This window comes from Glycine max, chromosome 8, assembly GCF_000004515.6.
Source record: "Glycine max cultivar Williams 82 chromosome 8, Glycine_max_v4.0, whole genome shotgun sequence".
NCBI lineage: Eukaryota > Viridiplantae > Streptophyta > Magnoliopsida > Fabales > Fabaceae > Glycine > Glycine max.
In genome coordinates, this window is record NC_038244.2 from 23602877 (window position 1) to 23618976 (window position 16100).

At 37.0% G+C, this 16100-nt stretch overlaps 1 protein-coding gene across 1 annotated transcript; it reads right to left on the minus strand.

Moving 5' to 3' along the window:
* Positions 1 to 239: 239 nt before the first annotated feature.
* Positions 240 to 818, minus strand: LOC102667795 (uncharacterized). The gene has a single exon (XM_006586407.1). It carries the CDS (start codon positions 816 to 818, stop codon positions 240 to 242), a length of 579 nt encoding a protein of 192 aa, XP_006586470.1.
* Positions 819 to 16100: the final 15282 nt, after the last annotated feature.

The window sequence follows — 16100 nt, forward strand, 5'->3', positions numbered from 1 at the left end:
CAAGTGATCTGAGTAGGGAAAGTATTGGGTTTTCTACCACTACCACCCGCAAACCCCATAGCAATAGTCCTCTGATTGTTGGGGCGGTTACCATATTGCTTAGGAGGGGTTGAGTACAGTTTTCTCCGATGTTGAGGTCCATTCTTTTTGTTGTTCATTGGACTCGTACTCCTATAGTAGCTCAACTTGTCTCGAGAGTCTTCATCCCAAATCTGGCACATGTTAACCAAGAGTGGAAACTAACAAACACCCTGGTAATTCACAGCTTGCTTCACTTCAGGTCGCAAGCCATTCAGAAACTTCACACATTTGGAACTTTCACCATCTCTCCCTTGATAATGGGGAAAGTACCTCACTAGCTCCTCAAACTTGGCTGCATATTTAGCCACAGTCATGTTTCCCAGCTTGAGCTCCAATAACTCCATCTCCTTCTTGTTCCTAACATCCTCAGGAAAGTATTTCTCCAAAAATACCCTCTTGAAGACATCCCAGGTCACATCTTGACTTTCAGCCTCTAGGCATTGGTGAGTATTCTCCCACCAATACTCAGCTTCCTCCACCAGAGTATATGTACCAAAAGCAACTTTTTGCCCCTCCGGACATGCCATCACTCGGAAAATTTTCTCAATTTCTCTTATCCAATTCTGAGCACCATCAGGGTTGTATCCTTCATTGAAAACAGGAGGATTGTTCCATTGGAAGTGATCCAAACCTTGGTACTCAGCAGCTCCAGCAGCCTCTCCCCTATTTGGATTCCCTATAGCCTGAGCTAAGGCTTGGAGAGCATCAGCTATCGCACGATCATTCCGTCCATCCATCAATCCCTAAACACACCGGGAAGTGAGACATGTAAAGAATACACACAAGAAAAAGAACAACACAAAAACCACAACCATCTCAAGTCCCTACTTGGTTACTTTTGAGAGTTGATGCCTTGAGAAAGTATCCCTCTAAACTAGTCCTCTCTCAAGACATTAACACTTACTTTCCATCATTTTTATTTTCCTGATCGCTTCCCATATCATCCCATTGCACTTCACAAATTATACAGATGGCCAGTCTGATAACTCATGACACAACATTGAAACTCATGGTATAGCAGACATCAGGAGAACAAACATGTTATGACTACAACAATCAAATCTCTCTAACTCATGGAAACACGACAAAGTGAGTAAGTTCCAATTGCAAACAACAAACATCAAGCATTCAACAAGGCAACCACAAAATGCATAGAAAAATATAGCAGGCTGACAACTCACTGGTCGAAAAGGTTCGACCGGCTCAAATACCACTAATGTAACGACCCGCCTCGTCGCTACGATATTACCACTCTAAACCGCGAGAATTTCAATTTTTAAATGAAAACTCCGTTAATTTGCTTATAAAAAAAATGAAAGTAATTTTCTTTTCGATATACATTCACTAAACAACGCACTATTACTCAAGTGAATACATACATATATATATATATATATATATATATATATATATATATATATATATATATATAGGTATAGTAACTCAGTACACATCATTCACATAATGGAAAGTAAATTTATTCATACATTTAATTAAATTTGTGATTTACATCCTCAATTCAACTAAAAGAAGTATGGAACCAACTATGGAGGAGTTGATTAACAAAACACAACTTTCTCCCAAAATAATCCCAACGTCAACACATCGGCTCGGCGGCTCCACAAAAGAATCTCACTTCTCGTACTCTACTGTTGTCATTCTGCTCCCACAAACAAAAGTTTGTGATCATCACAGGTACTAACCACACAGTACAAAAATTACGAGGGTTTAGTTTATTATAAAAGAAATTAATACAAAAATCAAATAACCACAATTAGTAAGAAAACATTAACAAATATCATAAGCTTACACAAACATTCATTAGTCCAACACACACTCAACAAATAGTCATCATCCATCCATAGTTTCAATCAATCATGCTTAGTATGATGCATGCACTTGACCTCGACTCTCAAATGCAATGTGATACCATCCCTAAGAAAATAGCCTAAGCGTGTCCACACGACACTCTCACTTAGGAAAACTAGGCAGTAAGTGTTGAGGTCACCCTGTCGTGCACAGGCAACTCCCCCCCATGGTGATCAGCCTGAGTCTGAAGGGAGTTCCAAACCGAGTGACATGCCCCCAAGTATAAGTATTCCTCCTCATGAGAAACTACAAGTACTTACTGACAAAGTCTATACTATTTCCATATCATATGAAGCATGAAACATGGGAATCATCAATGCACTGACCATGGATAATTAAAGATTCTAAGCCATCCCTCTCCAGAGATGCTTAAAACTCTTTAACCACTCTATTTCCCCCACCAGGGATATCCAACAAGGTCACTGCACCCCCCATGTACATACACAACATACATCATCACAATGACATTTTCAACATCATCAACATCTCATCTCAATATCATTATCTACATCAGCATTGCCTTATCTCATTTCAATGACATTATCAACAACAACAACAACATCATATCATATTAACATAATCATCAATAACAACCTCAACTCATATCAACATAATCATCAATGACAACATCATCTCACACCAATTAATATCCTCAATAATAGTATCATTAGTAAGTGGCATTCCGCATATATGTACATGTATAGTTCATGCCTGAGATTCACACTCCCCAGGTTTTCAGACCATACAAGTCTAATGGAAACAATAATCGTATTCATCAATGATAGATATATCACATCCCATTAGTTAAAAACATTGTTTTCTTGAAAATCAGCATGCAACAGGGACATGTATACATCCCCATAGTTAGGTTCCCTGACCCCAACTATGGTATTAAAAGCTGTAAACGATAATAAACTCCCCTCACTTATCATGAGTTCTTCGTCAGTTCCTCTTTGCGTCGCTTCGAGGTCTCTCTCGTTCACGATCGTCAGTCCAAACGCAAGGTTCTATATACCAAATTGAAGGAAATTTAGTATAGATTTCAAAAACAAGGTTGATAACAATATTCGGAGTCAAATACCCTTGTCAAAACATAAAGGGCTGAGGGGTGTTTCGAATTCTATTAAAAGGAGACGTCATTTTAAAATTTCAATCATGCCAATGTGACCGGGGTTTAGTGAAGGTCATGAAAATAACATCAATGTTATAAAAAGATAGCTTTTACAATGTCTCATTCTCAAGGGTTTTTCAAGGATGTGTAAAAACACCCTATTGCAGTACCCAAAACACAATAGACACTAAGAGAAACTCAAATTAATTAGGAGAAAGGTTTAGAAGTCAAGATTACCTCAGAGAAGCTACAAAAGGAAGGATTGAGGGAGTTTTCTCCACCGAATCCTTGAGGAGGATTCCGCTCCGATTACAACGTTCTTCTTGGTGTGGAGGTTCAGTGGCAAGCAAAGACGACTCGTGGTGGCCACCGGTGGTCGTGGGTGGTGGAGAAGAAGGTGTTAGGGTTTGGGTGGGCATTTGGAGAGGAGGAGAGAAGGAGAGGGGGAAAATCGTGTTTTCACGTTGAAGAACGTATTTATAATCTGCAGATCTCACTTAGCGAGCTCGTTTCGCTAAGCGGGAGTCCAATTTTCACGCTTAGCACAACTCCCTCTGCACTAAGTCTTGCTCAACGCGCTAATTCTCGCTCAGCACAATTCCCTCTCGGGTTGGAATTGCGCTTAGCGCGCCCTTTCGCGCTCAGCGTAATTCCTTATTGGGTTGGAATTGCACTTAGTGCACCCTTTGCGCTTAGCAAGACATCAAAAGTTGTTATTTTCATAACCCCAACTGTCAAACTGTGGAGAATTGTCTTAGGAACCTCTAGTCATAATTTGAAGACGATCCAACGGTTAACAAATCCGGGATCGCAATTTTACTGAAATTGGTTTAGGCAAAATTTGAAATCTCATAATTTCAACTTAGCTCAACAAAACTCCACATAACTCACCATCCACATCAAGAAATTCATACAGGACTAATTCAAGCCATACCTCAACTCATTCAAGTCAACCATATAGTCAAATAACACGATAAATATAATTAAACATCGATTTATAATTAGTAATATTTCAGGGTGTTACACATAAATGTACAAAGATTACATCCAATCCTTTTGATAAACTAACCGATCATTGCGTAGAGCATAAGACTAAACAGAGGTTCATCAGACCCTTGGGAAAAAGTAACAATGGTGGATTTTGCACTGATGAATCTAAACAGAGGAAAAAACCTTGCAAAGAAATTTTCCTCCACCTCTTCCTAAGTGTTGAAGCTTTTGTTTGGATGTGATTGGAGCCATGTCTTTGCCTTACCTGCCAAGGAGAATGGGAAAGCTCTTAGGTAGACAAATTTAGCATCTTCATTAGAAGCTCCCATGGTACTGCAGAGCTCTGTGAAGGTAGACACATGCGTGTATGGATCCTCATGATCCATTCTAGCAAAGGGGTGTGAGGCAATCAGACTGAGCAGTGCTGGCTTCAATTCCACAACCTTGTTGCTGAAAGGAGGACTGACTATGATGTTGTAATGCTTTGGTCCTTGTTGATAAGCATAGTCATCAAGAGTCCTCCATGGTGGTCTATTTCCTTTTCCTCATCGATCAACCATGTTATCAATTACAAGTGACTTTTCAGTTGAAGGAAAATGAGTAGAAGAAGATTCACCCGGTGGTTTAGCGGTTTCTTGTTTCTTTTTCTTCCTGTTCTTCCTTTCAATTTTTGTAATTTCCGGATCAAATGGAGTTTTATCTACAAGAAATTTACCTCGCATAAAGAAAAAAGAACACACTACAACAACCCGTAAGCACCAAGGTTAGTGAGAATAAAATATAACAAGAGAGAATTTATACAAAATCAAAAAAGTAAGAAAAATAGCCTATTTAACAGAAAACTTAAATCCGAGAGAACTAAGTGCGCGACTCAAGTCCGTGGCAACAAAGCCGAATTTGTCTCCACTTTCCACTTTCTTCTTCATTTCCTGAGCTTTTCACATGTTCTCTCTGCTTCTGGATGTGCCTTTCTCCATCATTTTCATTACTATTTATAGAAAAGAGCTAAAAGGTGTAGACAAATTCGCCTAGGATAATTTGTTACTTAGTGCTGAAGGCACTCATTCACCTAGGTGAGCTGTAGCTTACGTAGGTGAGTTGATTACTTATGCCTGAAGAAAATTGATTATCCCAGGCAAGCTGGTTGCTAGCATGGGTGAATGGATGTCTGCAATCTTGAAAAATGACCATTTTTTCCTTCCTTTTAACTTGGTTTCTGGATCCAACAAACAATCATTAAAACCTACAGAATCATGGATGAATCTTCCATATTTAAACAAAAATATTAGTAAATGTACAATATATAAAACAACTAGAAAGAATGAAAGTTTATAAGAAAGCTATTACAATTAAAGGATAAGTGCTAACATTTTAATCCAAAAATAACTAAATTATGGCACTTATCACTCTCATACTAGAAATTTCCAATAAATGGAGAAGAGTGTTTCACTGGTCCAATGCTCGTGCCTTTAGATGACTAGATCATGACTATCATCAACAACAATTTGTTACGAATAATACACTATTATGTGGCCCGATAAAGTATTAATAGTGTTTTGAACTCTTAGGTCCATTATTAGTATTAATATCCTTCATTTTTCTTTTAATAATTATAGATAAATATAGATAATATCTCATTTAGGTAGGTTCTAGAAGAAGTTTGTGTTTTTTATAAATATATTGTATCTATTTATCAATCAATGAACAATTGGAAATGCTATCTTTATCTCTTGTAGTTATTGAATTAGAAGTAATTCTAGAATACATTTTCCTTTACTAAACAATGGTGCTTTCATCAGCCTACTTTCACATACACTCCACCACTTTTGGACATTCCAAATTCTAACATTTGGTCTGACCCCATGGTCGTTTACTAGTGGCCACCCCAACCACTGTCATTCACACCAACTCCCCATCACCAACCACAATCGCATTTATACTACCCTACATAAGACCTTTCCCCTTCAATGCCGGTTCCCATGGCTGACCACTCTAACCAAAAGTTAGCCACTCAGTGTCTCAAAGATGCAATTCTCCACCGCACCCAAGATCTATCCACAATGACCACTAACCATCAAGAGCTCACCGTTAAGTTTGACATTATCCTCGATCGATTATCTGCTCTCACAACTACTGCATTCTCTCCCAAATTGCAACAAAAACCACCAACAAATGTGACTCAAAGGTCACCAACCATGGCTTCCACACTAGTTGAGCAACAAGTCATAGAGAAAACACTCACGATAGAGCATGCTCTTACGAAGCTACCACTGCATGTAGTGCAAGCAATCTCAACAGAAGTTCATCTCGATGACTCGACACTCTATCCAAACTCACTCACTACCATAAGTCTTATGTGGTATCGGCATCACCGTCGCATCACGACTTCACCCTTGTCTTTAAAGTTGTTATCGATTTCTGCATCGTTGACTTCGTCCTCCATGGAGTCGTCATTTTCTGCATCGTCGTGGCCAACCAAACCATCATCGTTCCCTGCACAACCATCGTCCTCCACAACATTGTCCACATTGTCATCGTAGTCATACTCCATTGAATCACTATCGTCCTTCATCGACCATATTGATTTCGCACATTCCATTATCGTGTGTGTAGGAGTACTCACCATGGTTGCGGTCGCATTTGTCTTCGTCCAAAAAATTATTGTGGCATCACTTACAATGGCGCCGACCATATCGATTTACATTCTCCATCACCACACTCTTGGTCGTAGCGGCATTCGCTGTCGTCGCTGTTTTATTGGCATCATAAAGGTCGACACCTTACCCACCCACCATCTTCGTCCATTACATTCTTCACTGATGTAGCTCTATGTGGAGCAAGTAGGCCTTGGATCTTCTTCATCAACGAAGTCCTTTGCTTCACCACCATAAGAAGCCATGGATAAGAGCTTGAAGGAGGAGAATATGAGGGGAGGGAGAAGGAGAGAAGGAGCACGAAATTTTGTGCCTCAAACGAGGTCTGAACATTGAATTATAATTCTCAAATGATCAAAGTTGAAAAAATGAACACACATAACCTCTATTTATAGCCTAAGTGTCACAAAAATTGGAGGGAAATTTGAATTTCTATTCAAATTTCACTTGAATTTGAAATTGAATTTGTGGAGCCAAATTTTGGAGCCAAAATTTCACTAATTATGATTAGTGAATTTTAGCTATGGTTCAACCCACTAATCCAAGATCAAGTCAAAGTTTATCCACTAAGTGTGCTTAGGTGTCATGAGGCATGTAAAACATGAGGGACATGCACAAAGTGTGACTATATGATGTCGCAATGGGGTGTAGTAAGCAAATGCTCACCTCCCCCTCTAAAATTTAATTGGATTGAGCTTCTCCCAATTCAATTAAATTTATTTTCCAACACACACACACCAAATATTCATTTAATGCATGTGAAATTACAAAATTACCCCTAATATAAAAACTTGTCTAGGTGCCCTAAAATACAAGGGCTGAAAAATCTTACATTTCTAGGATACCCTACCTACGTTATGGAGCCCTAAATACAAGGCCCAAAAATAATGAAACCTTAATCTAATATGTATAAAGATAAGTGGGCTCATACTTAGCCCATGGGTCCAAAATCTACCCTAAGGCTCATGAGAACCCTAGGGCATTCTCTTGCATCTCTGGCCCAATCTTTTTGGAGTCTTCTATCCAATGCCCTTAGGGGATAGAATTGCATCATTCCCTCCCACTTGAAAAGGATTTGACCTCAAATCCTGAGGTTCATGAAACTCTGGGCTTCTTCCCTCCACACTTGTAAAAAGAATAAAAACATATATATTAGTGGCGTTTGGTGTGTTGGAGTAAGGTAAGGTTTGAAAACCCATTTTCTGGGCATCTTCCCATAAGGGAACATGGTTCCTGACCAACTCAATGAGTGGTGCTACAAGTATAGAAAAATATGAGACAAACCTTTTGTAAAAGTTTGTTAAGTCATGGAAGCCCTGAATTTTCCTTATACTTGGTGGAGTGGGCCACTCAGGAATGACCTTTATTCTCTTAGGGTTCAAGGGAACCCCTTGATCACCATTTAAAAAATTAAGGAAAGTAATGCAATAAAACGTACCTTTTTTATATTTTCATGTTGATTACTCCTACCAAAAAGTATGACAAACCTAAGGTGTCCCATATGAGCACCTAGGTTTGTATTGAAACAAAAAATAAGTGTTGGATCAAGTGGCCTCGGAATAATTAAGAAGGGGGGGGGGGTTGAATTAATTATTAACGTGTCTTGACTAATTACAAATTTATCCTTCTCAATGTTACTAGATTCGATTAGGCTTTACTACTAAGTTATGAGAAAGTAAAGAACATAAACAATAACTTAGACAAAAGTAAAGCAGAAATAAAAAATGCACAGTGGAAAAATAAAGAGTGTAGGGAAGAAGAAAGCAAACACAAGATTTATACTAGTTCGGCCACAACCCGTGCCTACGTCCAGTCCCCAAGCAACCACTGGTTCTTGAGATTTCCAATAACCTAGTAAAATCCTTTACAAGCAAAGATCCACAAGGGATGTACCCTCCCTTGTTCTCTTTGAACAACCAAGTGGATGTACGCTCCACTTGAACTTATCCACAAGAGATGTATCCTCTCTTGTTCTCAGTATTACAACCCAAGTAGATGTACGCTCCAATGTGTTAAGACAAAGAATTCTTAGGCGGTTAGTCCCTTGAATCTTTGTAAGGGGAAACAAAAGATATCTCAGGCGGTTAGTCCTTTGAAATCTTTTGTTCAGAGGGAAAAGGAAGAATCAAAAGAATTCTCAGGCGGTTAGTCCTTTGAATCTTTTGGCAAGAGGAAGAAGGAAAAATCAAAAGAATTTTCAGGCGGTTTATCCTTTGAATTCTTTTGGCAAGAGAGAGAAGGAAGAAAAGTAGCACACTTTTGTTTTCAGCAGAATTTCCACTTGTAGAAAAACAAAGTTTTGAAACCGAAGTTTAGAAAGCTTTTTGGCAAGAGTTTTTGCAAAGAAAGACAATGGGCAATGGTCAAAAAAGATTTGAAAGAGATATGTGTTTTGGATGCTTGTATAATGCGTGCCAAGGTCTTGCTTTTATAGACTCTTCATGTCTGGTCAAAAAACCATTGGAAGAGTTACGACTTTTGAGCAAATCATGTTAAGAGTTATAACTCTTAACTTTTTCTTCAAAACTATTCACTGGTAACCGATTATCACAATGGTGTAATCGATTACACAATGTATTTTATGAAAAGTTGTGACTTTTCACAATTGGATTTGAATTCCAACGTTCAGATTCACTTGTAATCGATTACAAATATAGTGTAATTGATTACACTATTTGAAAATCATTTTGGAACGTTACAAATCATTTGAAAACATTTTGAAAACCAATCTGGTCACTAGTAATCGATTACTGCCAACTGGTAATAGATTACCAAAGAGTAATCACTCTGGTAACTTAGAAAATTTGATAAAATTCTTTTGTAAAACAAAACTATGGTATTTGGTTTTTGAAAAATTCTTTTATTACTTATCCTATATGAAGTCTTGACTTGTTGCTTCTTGATTTCTTCTCTTGAATCTTGGATTGGATTCTTGATGCATGATCTTGAAGTCTTGAATCAATCTTGAATCAATCACTTAGGCTTTTGGCATAATCAAAATTGCTTGGTTCATCATCATGAAGCTTGCTTCTACAATAAGAACAAACCTACCTAATGAGTCCCTATGCATGTGAATCATGAAGATGTTGGATGCATGGGTGATTTTACAAAAGAAGATTTCACCACTCAACACATTCATCATACCACTTATCATAGGGATTTGGTGCCTAATAATACCTATTTTGGCACCAACAAAGCACAAGGATTTAAGCTCTTGCAAACCAAACCCTTATCCAACAACTCCTTTACTTGAGGAATAAACTCAAGACCAAGAGGTGTGACAATGCTAACAAGTGTCTTTTTACAAAGGAGAAAATGTGGAGGTTGTCTAAGAGGGGATGTTTCTTTAATGTTTGTGTTTATTGTAAAATGACTTTCCTTCTTAGCTAACCTCTTGGAGGATACACTTACCTCTTTACACTCCTCCTTAACCATTAATGGTTGTCCTTCTTCTTGGGGGTAGATTTCTTCACTAGATTCTTCCCCTTTTGCTTCTTCACTTTCACTAAAGGAAGGTGAAGTAGTAGCCTCATCTTGACTACTATAAATACCTTGGCCCCTCATAATCATGGTTTTCTTGGTGGGGCATTGAGAAGTAATGTGTCCTCTTCCCAGACAATTAAAGCACTTTATAAAGCTAGTCTTCTCTTGCATACTAGCCTAAGGGGGTTGCTTTTCTATTGTCTTCCCCTTATCATCTTTGGGCTTAGAAGGTGCTGCCCCTAAGATGCCTAGACCTTGGTCTTTGTTTGGATAAGAGTGAGAGCCATAAGATTTTAAAGTAGACTTTCTTTTAAGTTTTTGCTCTACCCTTATTTCCCAATCTAAGTAAGCATCTACATTGTCCTTCCCATGGAAGTATGGGAGGTTAATGTTAGCCTCTTTAGGATTTCTTTCCTTTTCTCTCCTATGGGAGTGAGGTCTAAGATGCGACCTATGCCTTCCTTCATAATAGTCACAAAGTTCTTCACTTAGGCTCTTGCAAGAGTTATGACTACTATAGGAGGCATGCTTTTCTTTTCTTAACTCTTTTAGTATTTTCCTTCTTTCTTCTTCCCTTATTTTTTCCCTCTCATCTTGATTTATTTTTATCCTCTCTTTTGCTTTTTCTTTTCTTTCTAGTTTTTCTTTCCATAACTTGAGGGAACTCAACTCATCTAAGATTCTAGATAAAGGGTCCTTATGACTAGTACCCTCGCCATTAACACTAGATGAATGATGACTCATGTTGGTTCCTAAGTTGTGGTTCTTTCTTGTTGGGGGTTTGAAAAAAAGGTAAAAGCTAGGGTTCCAAAAGAACTCAAGATAAGAGTGATAAACAAGAAGAAAGTATTATGCAATAACAAGATAAGCTAGGTGTGACTAGTAAAGAAAATAAGCTATGAAAGTAAGCAACAAATTAAAGTGAAAGAAATGTAAATTAGGCGATTCCTAAGAGTGTTTGGATGACCTCATTTAAGATTCCCAACAAAACACTCACTATCCTAAAGAAAAATTGCCTAAAATTATTACACACAAATGGAAGCAAGGTGACCTATTGGAGGCTCCCAACTTACTTCCAATGAAAGGCCTTTTTGTTACAAAATTTGAAAGCAATGAAGGTAAGTAAATTGTCAATTACAAAATAACAAAAAGGTCCTCAATTTTGGTGGTTGTTCTCTCTTTGGGGATTCAATCAATTTGGAGTGCTTCTTAGTCCAATAGCTCTTAAGGTGGTTGGCCCCTTGCTTCTTGACTCAAATTCTTAAAGGGATGGCACCAATCCTCCTTCGCAATTCCCTATATGGCAACTCACAAACAAGGAAACAAAAAGACAAGCAATAACCAAAGACCAAAAAAATGAAATGAAAGCCAAACCAATAGAGTTTATCAAGACAAATTTTCAAGGATTATTCAACAATTAAAGCAATGACAAGCACATAAAAGCAAGCTAGGACTTAAAGAGAAACCTAGAATGGCTCTAAAGTAGAGTAGAAAAACTAAAAAAAAAACTCAAAAAATCTCTAGTTTTGACTTTTGTTTTCATACTAATTTTCAATTGAAATTTCATAACTAAGATTGGTATAAAATAGGCATCAATAGTAGAATAAATATCGAGCCAAAACAACAAACACACTTTCCTTTCACTTTTTTTTCTTGGACACTGATTTTCTTGCCAACTTGTGTGATTTTTCGTATTTTTTCTTTTTATCCAAATCACTTGGTTATTTTGCATAATTTTGGTCCAGATTTCTAGAAAATTCAGTAAAAATTTCAGCGCAAAATTCGTAGTGACCAATTCCCAGTAATTTATACAAGTTCGTATGTTCAAGCTGCCAGCACCAGCGATTTCAACCTAGAAATCAAGAGTAATGTTTATGTTGCTTAAGGCTTGGATAGTTACAATTTGTGTTTTCTTATGATCAATTTTCTTGAATAACACAATTCAATAGAGCTTAAGACTTATTTTGATTCACAAATCCAGCCACAACTCAGCACCACAACTCAACTTCTTCATAGGCATCATGTAGGAAACTTAGAAAACAAAAAAAGTTCAAGAACAAGACTACTTCTAGGAATTGATTTAGAACATGTTATGAACTAAATAACATGCATGAATTAGACTCAAAATTCAAAAGATAGGCTAAGAATGACAAGAATACATGAACAAATGTATCTATAATTCTATAAACAAAATGAAAATTCAACACAAACTTAGAACATAATGAGACAATTATTATGACTAAACATGACTCTAAGACAACATGAATTAAGTGATTTATACTTAGATTTTTGTGTTTTTTTTCTAATCAATAATTTGGAAGAAAATTTAGATCTAAAGGTTCAGCACAAGAAGATTATGACTGAAAAATGATAGAACCTAAAATCAACACAAAAACATGATTCAAGAGTCGATCTATAAAATTTGAACCATAGAAATGCAAGAATAAGTGTAGATCTAAGATTTAATCGGTTTATTTTTTTTAATCTACTCTAAACAGAACCAAACCACAAGACAATGGAGGATATACATGGAGAATAAGATGAAGAATAAGGAATTAAAGTGAATTGACCAAACAAAAAGATAGAGGAAGCAAAAGAACATCACCTTGACAAAGATGCTCTTGATACCACATGATGTAGCTCCATTGGAGCTTGTAGGCCTTGGATCTTCTTCATCAATGGAGTCCTTTGCTTCTTGAATTTTAATGGCATCGGACTGGAAAAGAAGAAGAGTTGAGAGGAGATGTCACTTCAAGGAGAAGATGAGTCAAGAAGAAGCTCACCACCATAGGAAGCCATGGATAAGAGCTTGAAGGTAGGCGAAGATGAGTGGAGGGAGAAGGAGAGAATGAGCACAAAATTTTGTACCTCAAATAAGGTCTGAACTTTGAATTATAATTCTTGAATTATCAAAGTTGATAAAATGAACACACATGACCTCTATTTATAGCCTAAGTGTCATACAAAATTGGAGAAAAATTTGAATTTCTATTCAAATTTCACTTGAATTTGAAATTGAATTTGTGGAGCCAAATTTTGGAGCCAAAATTTCACTATGATTAGTGAATTTTAGCTATGGTTCAGCCCACTAATCCAAGATCAAGTCAAAGATTCTCCACTAAGTGTGCTTAGGTGTCATGAGGCATGTAAAACATAAGGGACATGCACAAAGTGTGACTATATGATGTGGCAATGGGGTGTAGCAAGCAAATGCTCACCTCCCCCTCTAAAATTTAATTGGATTGGGCTTCTCCCAATTCAATTAAATTTATTTTCCAACACACACATCAAATATTCACTTAATGCACGTGAAATTACAAAATTACCCCTAATACAAAAACTAGTCTAAGTGCCCTAAAATACAAGGGCTGAAAAATCCTACATTTCTAGGGTAACCTACCTACATTATGGAGCCCTAAATACAAGGCCCAAAAATAATAAAACCTTAATCTAATATGTACAAAGATAATTGGGCTCATACTTAGCCCATGGGCCTGAAATCTACCCTAAGGCTCATGAGAACCCTAGGGTCTTCTCTTGCATCTCTGGCCCAATCTTTTTGAAGTCTTATATCCAATTCCCTTGGGGGATAGGATTGCATTATTCACTTTCTCCCAATCTTTGCAAACAAGCACAATCTGTTCCAACCAACCTCCTCGAATCACCACTTGCCATGTTAACCCCAACCTTGAGGATAATCATGTTAGCCTCCCACTCCATGTTTTGTTTTATTCTGCCCAACACTTACTTCAAAACCTTTGCTCCATCTTTTCATTTGGTCCACCTAACCCACTCAAGCATCGCCTACGACTTCTCACACCATCTCCAAAGCCCATTTTCCATTCCCCTAAATTTTCTTTACACCCCCTAAACTATTGTCGTACCCCTTAACTCCAATTACTGTTGGTACCCCTTTCTCTTGCTATGGATCCAGATTCTACTTATTGGAAGCCACCTTGAAGTCATGGCTTGATGTCCCTCTACAACCTTGAGGACAAGGTTGATTTTTGAGAGGGCAATATTGTTACGAATAATACACTATTATGTGGCCCAATAGAGTATTAATAGTGTTGTGTACTCTTATATCTATTATTAGTATTAATATCCTTCATATGCCTTTTAATAATAATATGTAGATATAGATAATATCTAGATAGGTTCTAAAAGAAGTTTGTTACATTTTCTATTTTTGTGTGTTTGTTATAAATATATTGTATCCATTTATCAATCAATGAACAATTAAAAATGTTATCTTTATCTCTTTTAGTCGTAGAATTAGGAGTAATGATAGAATAGCTTTTCCTTTACTAAATAATGGTGCTTTCATCGGCCTACACACCTCTCACATACACTCCACCACCTCTGGACATTCCCATATCTAACACAATCACTTTCTTCTAGGTTGAAACCACCCTCTGGATTCTTAAAGATCAATATTGATGCTACGATCTTTAAAGAAGTTAACAAATTTGGAGTAGGCATTTGTATCAAAGGTGATCAAGGCAGTTTCGTTTCCGCAAAATCACTACCTTTTGATGACTATCCGTGAGAAATAGACGTTTGAGCATGGATTACGTTGGTCTCAAGAACTTGGTCTTGAAAATATTATGGCTGATCTTGATTGTAAGACACTTGTGGATGGATGGAATCTCAGCAAGTTCTACTAGAATTACAGACTTAAATGTTTCTTTTATCAAAATGTAGAGCTTTACTTTCAAATTTTTCAAACTCAGTGGTGAGTTTCATTAAGAAACCAACTAATAGTGTTGCTCATTCCTTAACAAGGGCATCAATATCTTATGCATGTATCCAAGTTTTTTTTAATCATATTTTTAGTTGTATCTTTCATCATATTATCAATGAAATGAGTTAATCTTTTTTCTTTTAAAAAAAAAGCTAGTTACAATAATTTCATATAATTGTTGTGAAAGAGCATTAATTTTGCCATACATCCCTAATTTTTGTTGGTAAATCCAGTCAATTTATGATTGGTAATTGTTGTCATCCAATTAAATTAAAACTAAAATTAAATAATTTACTTAAGAAAATAATTAATGTTAAAAATGAATTTTATTTTTTACAATAATTTAATATAAGTTTTAAAGGACCAACAAAATATAAATATATTAATATAATATTTTAGTAATAATTGTTAGCATATAATATTAAAATATCATAATACAAAATGGCACTACTAAAAAATTTGTATTTTACAACGCACATTTTAAGACGGTTATGCGGAATCGTCTTAGAATGTGACGCGGTAGCAATTATGTAAATAAATACAATCATTCTAAGACGGTTTTTACAATCTCATCTTAGAAGACGGTCATTTTAAGACGGTTTGGTTTTGTAAAAACCATCTTAGAATATTTTTTGTTATTTTTAATATTTAATGTCTCTTTATTCTCGCTCGTTGATTCTTACTCTCCCCCTTTACCTCTTCGACTCCTCCCCTAAGATTTCCAAAATGGAACAGTTTCAGGCACCACCACTTCCACCCGACGACGACAGTGGTGGCGGATGACATTAGCTAGTGCCTCCTCAAGTACATCCTCTCCACAGTCCTGTTCCTCCACACCAAGAACCCCGACAACAGTTCTCCCCAAACAATCACCGTGGCAAGGGAGCTCCACAGGAGGAGTTTAGCACCAACCACATGTTGGTTGAGTGCCGCCATCGCGAGAAGCTAAACCATAAACAAGGTGCTTCATATTTTTTCCTTCCCTTTTCTCCATAAATGAGGTGCTTCAGATCTGCTCATCATCGGAGGGAATCAAATCGAAAGGAAAGGAAAGTGTAGAATGGAGGAGATTTCGTTGTCGGTGCTCTTTGAGCAAGACCGCAAGATCCACGTCGCAGCCACCGATTCTAGCGCTGACCAGATACGCTATACTCTTCCGTCTCTCTTT